The following is a 16129-nucleotide window of genomic DNA, read 5'->3' as shown; positions in this document are numbered from 1 at the left end:
GGATGGATGTATATGTATATGTATATGTATATGTATATATGCTTATTCCTCCTAATATTTACTCTTATATATGTTTATACATATAAACTTTTCTGTATGATACTTATATATATTGTTGTGACAAAATAAAATTCACCTTGTACTCTCTGGCAGGGGCCAGGCTAGATCTGCCTCTGCAAAAGTTCTGTTTAATTTATTAAAACAGGGGCAGTTGCCCGGCTGCAAAAACCTTGCTTATGTCTGCTTTAACTCACAGCAATAGAATGTGCTAGCTATCCCATGCAGTAATTAACTTTTTTGAAGATAGAATGAAGGCACTAAATTTAAAAAGCAGTCCTTTATAATCTTGTCTAGCATATGTACTGCTGCATTGAGATCAGCATTTGTTACACAATTTTCTTAGGAATTTGGAGCAATTTTGTAAAACACATTTTAAATGACAGTTTTCTACATCTCATTTAACAGGACATTGTGTACTTGCCTGTTGAAATAACAGAATCTTGGAAAGCATCTCACATTGATTTATGTCTACCTGAAATAGAAAATGCTGTCAAAACTGTTGCCCTGGGAGTGAATAAAAGCAAACATAATTCCTTTGGCTTTGTTTAAATCAATTATCTTATTTTTAGGGGATCTTTAAAAAAAAATTCCATAAAATTAAAATTAACTTGCAGTGGAATTAACATAAACATTTGAAAACAAACTAATTCAAGTCTTTAAAAAAAATCCTTGAAGAAAAATCTTTCTGTTTCTCACACACATAGCCAAACCCATGAGGACCCAGATTGTTGGGGGGGCAATAAGTTGACTTTGTAAAAATATACAAATAGAATTAGACTATTGCCTTATACACTGTAAGCCGCCCTGAGTCTTCGGAGAAGGGCGGGGTATAAATGTAAACAAAAAAAAAAAACACAAAGAGGATTAAATTGTGAGGTTTTGATAAAGCAGCCTAGCTGTGTATTATGGAGTTAAAGTCCAATTTTTTTGGACAGTATCAGCCTGGGAAAGGATATTTATATCTGCACAATACATTATAGTATCCCAGCTGTTCAATGTGAAGGCACAAACTCCCTCCTTATGTCTCTTCAACATGGTTCTTCACAAAATTGAATGTCCTGGAACTCTGAAGATTCTAAGCAGCAGTGGGTTTCAAAATTTTTTACTACCGGTTCTGTGGGTGTGGCTTGGTAAGCGTGGCTTGGTTGGCGTGGCAGAGGAAGGTTACTGCAAAATCCCCATTTCCTCCCAATCAGCTGGTATTTGGGAGGCAGAGAATAGATGAGTGCAGGGCCAGTCAGAATTTTTACTATTGGTTCTCCGAACTACTCAAAATTTCTGCTACCGATTCTCCAGAATTGGTCAGAACCTGCTGAAACCCACCTCTGATTCTAAGTTTTTTGACATACATTTTAAACCTAACATGAACCTAAATTACAGTCTCTGTTTGACTAACATATTGGGCCATTAGTTACACAAGTATAGATCAGCTCAGAATATTATGTGAACCAAGTCTGTGGTTAGTTTGACTGTCTGTACTTTATGAATCCTTAAAACTGGATTAAGTAACTGATCCCAGGTTACTTTAACTAAGGTAAGAGGCACAAATATTTATTTATTTAATAAATTTATATGCTGCCCATCTCTCTTGTCAAGAGACTCTGGATGGCTTACAATGTAAAATATCAATATAAAATAATTAGAACATAAAAAGCATTAAAATATTGAGCATTAAAAGTTAAAACTTTTAATATTTTGAAAATATTTACAGACCCCTCGCATCCTGGACATAAACTGTTTCAATTCCTACCCTCAAAATGACGCTATAGAGCACTGCACACCAGAACAACTAGACACAAGAACAGTTTTTCCCCGAAGGCCATCACTCTGCTAAACAAATAATTCCATCAACACTGTCAAACTATTTACTGAACCTGCACTACTATTAATTTTCTCATAATTCCCATCACCAATCTCTTTCCACTTATGACTGTATGACTGTAACTTGTTGCTGACAATCCTTATGATTTATATTGATATACTGACCATCAATTGTGTTGTAAATGTTGTACCTTGATGAACGTATCTTTTCTTTTATGTACACTGAGAGCATATGCACCAAGACAAATTCCTTGTGTGTCCAATCACACTTGGCCAATAAAAAATTCTATTCTATTCTATTCTATTCTATTCTATTCTATTCTATTCTATTCTATTCTATTCTATTCTATTCTATTCTAACACTAAAATTAACAATAGACTGGATTAAAAGGCACCAATACAAAAACAGAGGGAAGGCGAGATTGTCTCCTCACTTATTAATCACTTCCAAAATGGGACACCCGCTTTGAAGCAGCAAGCCAATTGACAGAGTCAGGTTTTCAGGCTTTTTCAGAAGGCCAAGAAGATGGGGGAGGATTTCACCTTGAGGGGTATGATGTTCCATTGGGAGAGAGCCATGGTAGAAAAAACTTTTCTCCTGAACCTATCAACCAAAATTTCTTGGTCGACAGGGTCTGCAGCATGTCTCTTCTGCCAGAGAAAGTGGAATGGGCTAATTCCATTGGGGTGAGATAGTTTCTCATGTAGCCTTGACCCATGCCATAAAGGGCTTTTAGATGACAACCAACAGCTTGAACTGGACTTGGAAGCAAAGTGGCTACCAGTGCAATTCATGTTGTAATGTGGGCCACCCTAGGGACCCCTAAAACTGTCTGCATTGCTGCTTTCTGTAACTTCGGAATACTTTTCAAGGATAGCCCCATGTAGAGTGGACTGCAGTAGTGCAAGATGAGTGAGTGTATAACACAAAGTTGCGCACACATTCACCTAGCATCAACTGCCAGGAGTCAAGTCTAGGAGAACCCAGAGATTGTGCAACCCCATCCAGAACTAAAGATTCAGTTCAACTGGTCCAGAATGTGGCAATAGGCACAGTAATGGGTTTCCCAGTTTTTCCCATGTAACACCTTTGTTGCCTGAGCTGCGTTGGCTTTCATTTTTTTTCTGGGTGCTAGTCAAGGTGCTGGTCATCAGCTTTAACGTCCTTTATGGCCCAGGGCCAGGCTATCTGTGGGACTGGCTTTCTCTAAGGACATCTATTCATCCTACCAGGTCAGATAGGGTGGGCACGGTCTTAGTTCTTTGCGTCAAATATTGTCATCTAATGGGAGCTAGGAAGCTGCCTTACGCCCTTTGAAGTTTGGCAGGCTGCACCTTTTTAGCCTTCCGTAAAAGTTTATAAAGATTCAGTTTTCCCTAGGGCGCTACTTGTAGGGCGTGTCAAATTTTTGAACTTTTAATTTCCAAACATTAGGAGTGCTCCAAGGTTTTGGCATGCCTTGGGGATTGTAAAGATATTTTGGTTACTTTATAAATATTTAACATCTTCCACTCCTAAGTCTCAGCCGTTTCAGGCTGCAGGGATAGCCATTGCCTATTGCTGCATGGGCCTCTGCTGCTTGCTACAAGGAGGTAAATTGCTCCAATGCAACATACTAGTTGCCAAGCATCTGAATTTTGATCATGTGAACGATGGGGATGCTGCAACAGTCATGTAAAAAAATGGTCATGTCGCTTTTGTCAGTGGCATGTTATGACTTCAAATGGTCACTAAACAAATTGTTGCATTGGGGATTACTTTACTATAGCTTAGAATTTACAACTATTTGTTTAGTGACAATGGCACTGAAGTCACTTATGACTGGTCCTCGCTCTTATGATTGTTGCAGCTTCCCCACAGTCAAATAATCAACATTCAGGCACTTGGCAACCATCTTGCATAGTATTTATACAGTATTTATTGTAGCGCCTGGGCTCTTGTGATTGCCATTTATGATCTTCCCAGCCAGGAAAAAGCAATTTTGCTTAATTAATGGTGATTCATTTAACAACTGATTTGGTTTAACAACTGGGGCAAAAAGTTGTAAAATTGGGCATGATTCAGTTAACTTGCTTAGTAATGGAAATTCTGATCCTAATTGTCATAAATTGAGGATTACCGTATTTTTCGGAGTATAAAACGCCCCCTAAAAGGAAGTGAAAATTTAGGTGAATCTTATACACTGAATGTAGCCCACCCACCCACTGGCCCCCACTCTTTGGCCTCTGCCTCCTAGCAATTTACCTCCTTGCAGCAAGCATAAAGAAGAAACAGTCCATTTCAGCTTCAGCATAGCCTAATTAGCACAAGTTGAATGTCCCTTGGATCGGCCTCCCGACTCTCAGCTGTTTCAGGCTGCAGGGATAGCCATTGCCTATTGCTGCATGGGCCTCTGCTGCTTGCTACAAGGAGGTAAATTGCTGGGAGCAGATTTTTTTTTCTTGTGTTAATCAAGCTATGCTGAAAATGAAAATGAAAGTAAAACAGGCTATTTGCTGTTTGCTGCAAGGAGGCAAAATTTCTGGGAGGCAGAGGCAAAGGCAGATTTTTTTTTTGTTTTCCTCACCAAAAAAGGTTCGTGCGTCTTATGGTCTGGAGCATTTTATACCCTGAAAAATACAGTACCTGTACTATGTTAAGTAAATCTGCCATTTTCTACAACCAATGCTAAGGGAAAAATATTTTCTAGCAAGCTGGAGTTTATATTTTTTATGCTGTTTTTCATATTAATCTGTTGATTGTTTCACAAAATGCTCAATTTTGCAATTATTTAAAGTTTAAATCAGGGGTGAAATGCTCCCGGTAGCAAAAATCCCATGCCCCGCTGCCCATGCCCACCTAATCGCCCAGTCGCCCACTTGCCGCTTCTTTTAAAAAATGCTTTTAAAAGGTAAAAAAAAGGCTTTGACAATCACAGCTGAGCTGCCTGATTGTCAGAGCTTTTTTTTTACTTTTAAAAGCATTTTTTTACAACATATTCGGCCGAATAGGTTGTAAAAAATGCTTTTAAAAGTTTTTTAAAAAGATTGCGCGCCACAGCTGATCACCCCTCCCGGGCACTGTTCTACTTACCCCATGCCTCCTTTTGGCGTGCATTGCCGCATACGTGCGCATCTCACATTTGGTGCATGGTGTGTATTGTGCATGCGCATGCAGCGCGCATGTGCAGCCAGCAAACCGGTTCAGATTTCACCACTGGTTTAAATATTCTGGATCACTTGTCTTTGGATTTGTGTTTTCTTCTCATTTCTGCTAAATCTGCTCAGTTGTATACATTGATGCATGAATGAAACAGCTCTTTTCCTCAGTTTGATGGGGGACCTAACAAAATGTTGTGAATGAGACACAATTAAAAGCTGATTTGAAAGCATCCAATGTTAGAAGGAATTCTTAGAAGGAATTCTTCTTGTTCTCTGAAGCTTAGAGTTTTCACTGGATTGGAGAAAGGAACGATAATTCTAATACATCTAAAATCTTTGTTGGATGACAGCAGGAAGAGAAATGCTTTGAAAATTCAGGCTTACTTCCTAATTCACTTATGATTAAAGTGAAAGCAAAAAGCTGTCTTTACTGAGGCCTCTGGTGGCCAAAATCCAGAACTACAAGATTATTTCTGTATGATTTCTCATTGCTCAGAACAGGTACAAGCCTCCCAGTAATGCGCACATATGTATTCTAGAACAGTGCTCCCCAAACTTTTGGCCACCAGGAACTGGTTCTGTGGAGAGGTTTATCCGCGGACCAGAGGGACCGTGGTTTCACATGCTGCCTGCATCCCACGGATGGGGCTTTGTTTGTACAGCCTGGTTGCTGGCATGCCACAGACCGCTGCCGGTCCATTGACCAGGGGTTGGAGACCCGTTCTAGAAGCAACGCAACCTCCTGTACAGTGAACAAATAATTTTATTTTCCTGCTTAAAAAATAAATTAATTTGGAAGAAAAGTGTAGAACCAGCATATTAGTTCAACCAGCGGAAGGACATGGAGACATATGGTAGCAAAATGGAATACTTTAATGGAGTAATTCAGATGAAGTCTGGATAAACATGCCTAACTCAAACATGATTTAATTTTGGTTTACTCAATAAACTTAACTGGATAAATTCTCACGTAACAATAACTCATGTTATAGAAGACACATTGGATAAGACCACGCATTCTAAATCAAACCTAGCAAACAATAATATGGCTTTTTATGAATTGCAATCTCAGTCATTGTTCAGTACTTTATTTTTGGCTGTATTTGCTTGGTGAAGGCATTTTTTATATGGTATATGGTATGGTATTGCAACAGCATTCAAAAGAAATGCTTCATAAAGTGTATGAAGCAAAATAAGGGTATTTTTTTAAAAAAAGTTTTGTAACAACTTTTTCTGGAAACCTGACACAACTATTCTTTCCATTTGTTTTCCTCAAGTACTATCACCAAACTCTGTTAAAAATCTTCTGATCTAAATTGTTTAATGAATTGTAGTTCTTTCACCTTTCCACTTTTGTGTCCATGTTTCCCCGCTTCTTTATAACCATCATTTCCTTTTTAATTTCCTTCCATTCCTAGAACAATTATCCCTTATTGTTCAACTCACCTCAATTTTTAAAAAATAATTGTTTCTGCTGAAAACATAATCTAATTTAAAATATCATTCATTACTGTTCCTTCTGGAAAGAAAACAAAATGGAATACAGGAGTCTGTGTATGAAAGAGATAATCAGATTAGTTATAAATGCCATTTAACTTAGATGGAATTAATTTCAATTGTTAAAAAGGGCAAATTCTTGCTATTTTAAAAAATGGGTCAGGTATACATAAATGCATACACGGCATGTAGATTTAGTGCAGGGATGGAAATCTCCAGGGCTGATTTCCACTGGAGCTGGAAAGACTAAGGGCGAGGCAACAGGCATTGCACAGGATTCTTCTTTGTGGTTTTCCTTTTCTTCCCTGTCTACTCTTTATGGTTGGATGGTAGATTCAGGAACATGTTTGTTTAAGATAAATATGGAAACTATTTCCTGAATTTATTACCCATCTCAAATTCCAATCTTGCAAATTTCAATCTTCATAATAGTCTGGGAATACATGTTTTCTTATTGGAGAAAATTGAGCCAAAATGGTTGAATAGTTCTGCCTTTCTCTTTGTTAACATTTTGCTTTATTTATGCAGCTGATGACACATTGATTCATTTCTCCACTTTTAATTTTAAACGAATCTGCAAAAGTTTTGTTGTTTAATCTCCTTTACCAACCTCAGCTTGTTTTAAGCCTTTTTTTTGCAAGATCTACAATTTGTTCTTAGAATAAATTTTTGGTTCATAATCAAGACAAAAGTGACAATATTTTTATTTATTTCTCCCCTTGTTTTAACCAAGCTGTGCTCTACAATCTTACCAATTTCCATTTGATTTTTGAGCAGACATGGATACTTTTACCATAGAATGCATCTCTTTTTAAATTTCAGTTCTTTCTGTATTTCTTTAATTACTGTTTTCCAATTATGGGAGTTACCCAATGAACTCTTCTGATTACTATTATATCAGGGGTGAAATCTAAAAATTTCCCCTACCGGTTCTGTGGGCGTGGCTTAATTGGTGGGTGTGGCTTTGTGGTCAGATGACTGGGTGGGCGTGGCCAATAACAATAAATAATAAAAATAATTAACAAGTATAAAAAACAATAAGAGGTACCAAAAACCAACTTTCGCACTTTACACACACACAACACAACTGACTCAGACACAATGTAAAAGCAGCTGCACTTCACACTTCACACAGCCACAAAAAGCTCAAAAACCAACTTTCACTTTACACACGCATGACACACAAACACACACAAAATGCCATACAGCTTTCTGAAATTTTATGTGTTTGTGTTAGAGTGAAACACTACAGAAACACACCAAATCTCAGAAAGCTGCACAAATATTTTATTTTATTATTTTATTTTATTTTATTGTGGACTTCAAATCCCAGAGTTCCTCAGCCAGCAAAGCCAGCCAGTTGACCACCGAGGAAATAGATTAGCTAAGCGATTGATTCTGTCTGGCTGAAAGTGAAACTGCTTTCGGGCTGGAAAAAGAGCCATGCGTTCATCAGTAATCAGGTAAGTGCCTTAGAATCTCTACTCTTACTTGTAGAAAACATGTTTTCTACAAGTAAGAGTACAAGTAAGGTTCTGCTGATGAGGAACTCAGGTGAGATCGCCAGAGGAGACTAATTTTTTTTTAAAAAAAAGTTTAAAGTCTCTGCCGATCTCAGCTGAGGGGCGGGATCCTCAAAGGCTTTTTTTTACTTTTAAAGGCCTGTTTCGGCTGAAGCAAAACCAGCTTTTAAAAGTAAAAAAAACACACCTTTGCAGATGGTGGGGCTCAAAAGAGGCAGAGGGGCGGGGCCAGGGATTTTTGCTACCGGTCCTCCGAACCAGCAGCTGCCATCGCTACCGGATCGCGGGAGCCGGTCCGATCCGGGAGCATTTCACCCCTGTATTATATGGTTACTTTCCTGAATCCCTCCTACTTGTACCAATATCCACTAGGCTTAACAATCTGTACTCCTTAAACCCAAAGAGAAAACTATTATAGGACCAAAATGTTTGGCTCTGGTTCCATCAGTGATACAATTCCATCATTGTAAGGCCTTTCACTGTTCTAAGGACCTCTCCTTCACAAATACATCTTATTTTTAAATTATACTTTCTGGATTACACAAGATGGTTTGTGGAACCTGAGTGCCTCAAGAATCATTAATTTGATTTGTTAATATATTTTAACTGACTTTCTCACAAACTATAGAGACAAATGCAAAATTTAAATAAATGGATACATTTAGGTTAGGTATGACCATTTTTACATTATCTTCAAAATATTTGAAAACTTGCTGTTCACTGTAGTTATTCCTGACTGATATGATAAACTGAAACATTTAGGGTTGGGAAAGACCACTAAAAACATATGCAATGAAAACAGTTATACAAAAAAGGTGACTTTCCTTCATTAGTAATCTTAAGGGAGGAAAACCTGTTACAACGTTGAACCTTTTTTTTAAAAAAAATCCTTCATTATGCTTTTGTAAAACTCGTGAATACTTCAAAATATTTTCTATCTCTGGGATTAGAAAAGATTTAGCTAAAAGGATAACGTATTTACTTAAAAGTGAAATTATACCCCAAGGCAAGGAAAGATTGTAATTTGCCTTAAATCATGTTCTAATTTAGATCCTATTGACACCTGCCCATAGAAGTACTATATTTTAGTCTGGAATATCAAAATAATAAAGTTGTTGAGAACTTTCAGTAAGCACATTTCAATTTATTCTGCTGAGCAGAAAAGTATGGGAATGAAAATAATATCTTCAGGGAGTTCCAATATGACATACAAATTCCTTTATCACTCTTCTCATCAATGCTTTAGATCTGCAAGATTTGTACAATTTTTCCTTGAAAATTACTGCTATAGCAATAGCACTTAGACTTATATAACTCTTTACAGTGCTTTATAGCCTTCTCTAAGTGATTTACAGACTCAGCATATTGCCCCCAACAATCTGGGTCCTAATTTTACTGACCTCGGAAGGATGGAAGGCTGAGTCAACCTTGGATTCCAAGGAAACTCAAATTTTCTCTAGATAATCTAGGTTTAGAACCTAACAGGATTTTCTCAATAATATAAGAAGTGGTAGATACACATGCTTAAAAAATGGCACATGAGCTATCTGCCAAAGAACTAATCTGCTCTTCTGCAAAGAGGCTGCACCAAGGAAGAATCCTAGTAAAATATCTGGATTTATTCAAGCTAATTTAAAAGACTCAGTAAAAAAGCACATTTTATCCTCCCAATGTCACTTGCCAAGCAACTTACCAAGCATGGTACACTGAATGAAGCCAATCACTTGTGGCTTATTCAATAGGCCATGATTAACAAACCATGGATTCAGGTACGTTTTGGATAAGTCAGGAAGATTGTTTTAAAAAAGTGACTATTCCAAAACACAACTTTTTCAAGCTGAATTTGAGAACTATGGGGCTCTGCATTACAGCAATGGAAGCTAAACTAGACGAAAACTCTGTTCCTAAATAATCCAGTTAACTGGGTTTCATGTTCACTTCAACCTTCACTCTAAAGTCATCTCACTGGCTGGCTCATACATCACATCGTCAGACAAACCAGACCAATGCATCCCAACCTTAGCAACTTTAAGATGCATGGACTTCCAATTCTCAGAATTACCTAGCCAGCACCTTGGAATCGAAGTCCACATATCACCAAGTTGCCAAGGTTGAAGTAGACAACCACAGCTCAGCCACGCTTGCTATGACTCAGGAATGACTTACACCAATTCCAGGTCATAAGCATGGAGCTGGTGGCTCTCTATCTAGATATGCTGAACTACAACTCCAGCTTTAGGAGGATCTCAGGGTTTCCATTTAGTCTCCTGGAAAGAAAAACAAGTCTACTCCTGAAGGGTAACTTAATTATCCTCCTAATTTAGAAGAGAGACAAGAAGCGACGCTGAGGCAGCCAAAAAATCCCTCCCTGCCTCCCCGAAGATCCGCCGGGATAACCCGACCCCTCACTTCCCACCCCCCAGCTCTGCGAAGGCCATTTTTTCCCACGAACGAGACGAGCCTGTGCGGGCTAGAGCGGCAAACCGGAAACCTCGGCCCTTTCTCCTTGAATTAGAAAACGCCATTTTCCTCCGTCTACAGTAGAGTCGGCTGACAGCCGGCTAGGCCGTCCCCTGGGCTGCGCGGAGGCCTGGGGAAAAGAGAAGCGGACGGAAACGGTGGATGCGCGCGCAGCCTCGGTCCCCGCTCGGCGTGGCGCGTGCCCCACCCACTCGCAACCCCCCCACCTTCCCTCCTCCTTCATCCCTCCCTCCCTCCCTCTCTCTCTCCGCATCTCTCCAAGCCTGATCCGGAGCAACCTGGGAAAGATCCTCTGAAGTGCCCAAACCGGCATCTCGCAACGTTAGCATCGCTCCTCGCTTGCCTCGTGTTAGAAGTCCCCGCCTCCCTTATTTCTCCTCTCGGCATCCCTCCCGCCGCCTCTGCCTTCTGCTATTTACCGCGCCCGCCGCGAATGGATTTGCCCACCAGCCAGTGCAAAAAAGTCAAGCTGAGCAACAAAGTGCAGAGCTGGGTAGGTTGGACGGAGATGGGTGCGTGGGTGGGTGGAAGGAAGGAAGGGCAGAAGACGAGGAAGCGGGCTGACGGTGCCGCCGCAGGCGAAGGAAACGGGGGGCATGGAAGCCCTCTGCTGCCCGAAAGCCAGCCGTTGAACGGGGAATATCTCACTCTCTTCCCCCGGTATAAAGCTGCGTTTTCCGTTGGGGCGTGCATAAGTGCACCCGCCTGCATACCGTCCCTGTCCTAATAATCCTTTTTCACTTGCTCTTTTCATGGATCCAAAACATGTTTATACTTTTACCTGTTATCTTATATATGATTGACAAATCAATAAAATAAAAAAAATAAAACAAACGCTTGGAAAGGGAAACAGCACCGTCTGCGTGGAAGGTGGAATAATTCGGGTTGCATCCGCTTAAGTAGGAGAGCAGTTGCATCCATTGAGTAAGCTGCCTTTTAGCAGTTCGCTTATTTATTTGTGCTTTCAGGAAGGGGCAAAACATAAAAGAGGGAAGGAAACTTCTCACTACGTGTCACTTCGCAGGGCTTTGGGATGGAGGATCCGTTTTCAGGAATGAGGGAGGATCGCCTTTGCTCCTTTCAAAATGCCGAGTGGCCAAAAAAAAAAAAGGGGGGGAGGCTGAGAAATCCGAGGAAATGCCGAATCGACACCCTTCAGTATCATTTTATTTCAGTTGAGGTGGAAGGGGGTGGAGGCTGAAATCTCTGGTATACAATGTGGCTATTCATAAATCTTGGGAGACTGAAGGTGCTTTGTGGAGCTGGTCTTTGAATGAGAGTGTTCATTCGATGTTAGGTTTCAACAAACGTGGGATTTCATCCATGGGTGTGTGTGTGTGTGTGTCTGATAGGTTAAATTTACAGTACTAGCCAAAGGTTAGAAAATTGGCAGTCCCTGTTGTCATTGTGCCTTTCCAGACACAAAATAGTGATGCTAATGGAGTGTGTTCTGTTTTTCTCCAGTTTGGTGCTCTTTGGGTGTGTGGAGGACTACAAGTCCCATGCTGCCTTGGAATAGCCTATGTTATAGGGAGAATACAATCTTGGGGAAAACTGATACCTGACAGCTATCTAAAAATAAATGTGTCCTGGAATCAGAGATAACCTGAGCGACATCTGGGCTGCAGAAATCCTTTTGACCACTAGAAGATGATAAAATGTTGTGGGACTCTTTGCTGTTAGTTAGTGATCATAGTATGGTCCATATAGTACACACATAAATGTGTTCACTCGCATAGTAGCTGAGAGAATAGAGAAGGGGTGTCAAACTCAATTTCATTGAGGGCCGCATAAAGGTTGTGTTTGACCTGGGAGTGGGGCTGAAGTGGGCGTTGCCAGGGAGGATGTGACCAGCTCAACATCACTTATGTCGGGGGGCGGGGGGCGCCTGTGGTGGCCCCAGAGAAAACAGGCTCCCGAGCTCTGTTTTCGGTTGCGATGGCCTCCTGCAACCCTTTGCCAGCACGACCCTCTTGAGCTCTGTTTTCTCTGGCAGAGGCACTATGGGCCAGTCCGCTGTTTTCAGGGCAGCCCTGTGGGCCAAATCTAACCACCCCGTGGGCCAGATCCAGCCCCTGGGTCTTGAGTTTGACACCCCTGGAATAGAGGATGGAGTAAGCTAGCTAGAAGAAAACTCAGATGTCATATTTACTAGAGATAACAGACATGGAACAAAGCATCTCTGTAGGCTAAACAGAGATCAAGTTCATGCAAGTTCATACAAGAAGAAGCATACTGTATTTTTCTGACCTAGGAATAATTGTTTGGGCATGGTTCCCCATTTGCAAATTGAGCCAGAAAATAGACTAGGATCAAATACAGAAGTGACATCTGCCACTCCCTCACTTTAAAGGCTTTCAAGTTGTACCTGAAAACCCTACATAGTGTATATAAGATGTTCATCAACATTGATTGCTAATCTGTTTTTATTTTGTGGTTTTAAAATGTGTTGTACACCATGATGGCTTCTGCATCTTTTAAGTTAGTGCAGGATAATTATGTGGCTCTTAGAGCTATTCATATAATTAACCTATAACCAGACTACATGAACAAGTTAATGATGTGGTAACTTGTAAAAGTTAACATTTAAAAAAAAATCAACATTTGCATTCAGGAAAGATAGATCTGATTTGTATTTGTACAGACCACTGAGGAATTCTAAGGGTATATACATCCCGTAATCTAGAAAATATTAAATATTCTGCAAAAAACCACCCACTTATACATTGTTACTACAAATCTTCTGCATGGGTATTGAACTAGACTAGAATCTTTACACATTTTTACCCATTATGAGGAGTGGCTAGATTGATGACCTTTTGATTAATAAGCTTACACTGTTAACAAATTATTTGATTTGCTCTGCGTAGCTGATGAACAATTGAAATACAGTAGTGGTTAAAAGTCTGTGAAACTTTGAACTCAATTAAATAATGAGTCAAAAGCATACTGATTCATTTATTTAGTGAAAAACTGACTCTTAATAAATCTGTGAGCTTGTTTTCTAAAAGAAGCTATATATAAATGTGAGACAATGTAAGAAAAAAATCACTGAAGCTATTGTAATGCAGGTTGCTTCCCTTTTCTCATAAGTTACTAAAAATGTTATTTTTCAGTATTAATGGTGTCTTCATTGAAACACTATTTATATTGTAATGAATCACAGTCCTGAACTAAGTCAAGTTATTTGACAGCTTATGACTTTTTAGCTTGATCCTGAATGAATAGACAGAGGTCTATAGAATTAAATAACTTTTGAGGAAAATCTATTTTGGGAGAGCTGATTAGTATGCAGTTGATTGCTGCTGGGTATGCTGTATAGATGTTTTATGAAGGTAGAAATGGGCATTGTTAACGGCGTTCTGAATTCCCTCCATTTTCTGTATGAATAAAGATTCTTTGTCCTGAGTTTTAATTTGACTTGAGATTTGTTTTGTTTTGGAAACGGGTCTGTAGAATTGCTGATCTATATGCTTTAGAACAGGGGTCTCCAACCTTGGCAACTTTAAGACTTGTGGACTTGACCTAGTGGTTTTGTTTTTTCACTTCGGTTGTGAATTCCATGAGTGTTCTTGTTTTCACTGTTAGCCACCTAGTCCTAGAGTCATGATTTGGAGATGGGCAGTTATATAATAATAATGCTATATAATGCACCTAAAGAAAAACAAAGCAAAAGGTTGAATGATTATCACAGTTAGGTTACTTTTATACTCACTTTTATAAAAAATATCAGGAAGATCTACTTTCATAGTTCTGACTTTATTCACTTTAGTCACACATTTTAGCTCAGTGTATGAATCTGACTGTGATAAGTTGGTCACCAAACCATAATTAAAATTCTGATTATAGCCTGATGTATGAACCTCAGTTCTTATGGCTTGTAATACTGTGGCTTGTGGCGTAGTGGATTTCATGACTGCATAAAACTGTGCTGTATTCACCACTAGGATTTTTGAAGTCATACAGTATATAAACAAAATCATTGTGTTCTATACTAATATTCCCATAATTGTTCATGTTTGCTCTCCTATTTTATAGGCATTAGTGGATGTGTAAGAAGCTCAAAATCCCTAGTGCCGCGTAACGGAGTGAGCTCCTGTTAACTTGTGCCAGCTTCTGCCAACCTAGCAGTTCAAAAGCACATAAAAAATGCAAGTAGAAAAATAGGGACCACCTTTGGTGGGAAGGTAACAGCGTTCCATGCGCCTTTGGCATTGAGTCATGCCGGCCACATGACCACGGAGACGTCTTCGGACAGTGCTGGCTCTTCGGCTTTGCAACGGAGATGAGCACCGCCCCTTAGAGTTGGGAACGACTAGCACAAATGTGCGAGGGGAACCTTTACCTTTAAGAAGCAATACCGTTTTATCCTGTAATCTTACTTTATTTCAGGGGATGCAGAGAGCTACCAATGTCACCTATCAAGCCCACCATGTTAGCAGAAATAAGAGGGGCCAGGTGGTGGGGACCAGAAGTGGATTTCGGGGATGCACAGTATGGCTAACAGGTACAAAACTACTGCCCTAACAAACATGTTTACTTTAACCATTTCCATTTGTTTCAACATCAGTAGCAGTATGTACAAGTTAATAATTTAACAAGTGTCAGGAACATAAAATGTCAAATCACCATCTTCAATCTGATATCTTTTTTCTATCTTGCTGCTATCTTGTTATTTATATAATATATATATATATAACCATATATAATTTCAAAAATCCTTATTGTGTGCTACTTTTTTGCCTACTGGGAAAATGGTATCACTTTATTGAAAAGGGGGAAAAACATTATTGCAATTTAAGATGTATTATATTATATCCAAGTTTTTTTTAATCCTATCTTTCTTCTGCATTATTTCCAAGTGATTATGAAACTTCATAATCATAATCAGAAACAGTAAGGTAGAGCATATCCTTCACTTTTATATAAATGAAGAGGAAACACTGGGAAATATAAACAGGAAATTTAGGACCCACTTATGAAGAGTCCTTTGTTTTAGGAAAAAAATATTGTGCAGTGATCATACTTCTTTCATCTTACTTCTCTGCATGTACCTGGAAAAGATAAATTTGCTCAAGTATACTGGCAAATGAAAATACTGGTAGGAAGCCTGTGACTTAATATTCTTGATCTTATTTCAAGCAGAATTGCATTGGTAAATATTAACTCATGGTGAGTCAGTATACTGTAAATATTCACTTTTTTATCTAAATTGAAAGTTATATATTAAAAGCCTTTTGGCTAAGAATGGATCAGAATGTTCATGAATTTAGGTAAAGAAAACTGTAGAAAGTTGGACAAAGATTGCTGTTCTTTGAGCCCTTTTAATTTGTTGCTTATAATTGATGATACAAGATACATAAACAATATATATTTTGCCTGTTTTTTATGTGCTATGCAAATTTTTATGTTCCTTTATTTCATGGACATTGTGGCTAATTTTGGCATAAATATGATAAAGATCATGATACTATTATGCTAATATAGTAGGCTGACTCAAGTTTTCAGGAGGCATAGATGCCAGTCTTTTCACTTTTTTGAACACTGGAATTTATTCTTGTAAAAATAGTTTTCTGCATAGGTGAAACAAATTAATACTTCACTTG

At 39.0% G+C, this 16129-nt stretch overlaps 1 protein-coding gene across 2 annotated transcripts in view; it reads left to right on the top strand.

Annotated features, from left to right (window-relative positions):
* The first annotated feature begins 10772 nt into the window (after positions 1 to 10772).
* Positions 10773 to 16129, top strand: part of PAPSS1 (3'-phosphoadenosine 5'-phosphosulfate synthase 1) — a 48523-nt gene continuing 43166 nt past the window's right edge. The window contains exons 1-2 of one of the 2 annotated variants that reach the window (XR_009156424.1): positions 10773 to 11016; positions 14916 to 15030. Coding sequence is in view for 1 of the 2 variants with exons in the window: in XM_058193955.1 (XP_058049938.1) it covers positions 10957 to 11016; positions 14916 to 15030 (175 nt within the window). In the remaining variant the exon portion in view is untranslated. The remainder of the gene's footprint in view (positions 11017 to 14915; positions 15031 to 16129) is intronic. The other variant, XM_058193955.1, reaches the window with a different exon arrangement.

This window comes from Ahaetulla prasina, chromosome 8 (assembly GCF_028640845.1).
Source record: "Ahaetulla prasina isolate Xishuangbanna chromosome 8, ASM2864084v1, whole genome shotgun sequence".
Classification (NCBI taxonomy): domain Eukaryota; kingdom Metazoa; phylum Chordata; class Lepidosauria; order Squamata; family Colubridae; genus Ahaetulla; species Ahaetulla prasina.
The sequence above is the reverse complement of the archived record's forward strand: the minus strand, read 5'-3'. Positions and strand labels throughout refer to the sequence as shown.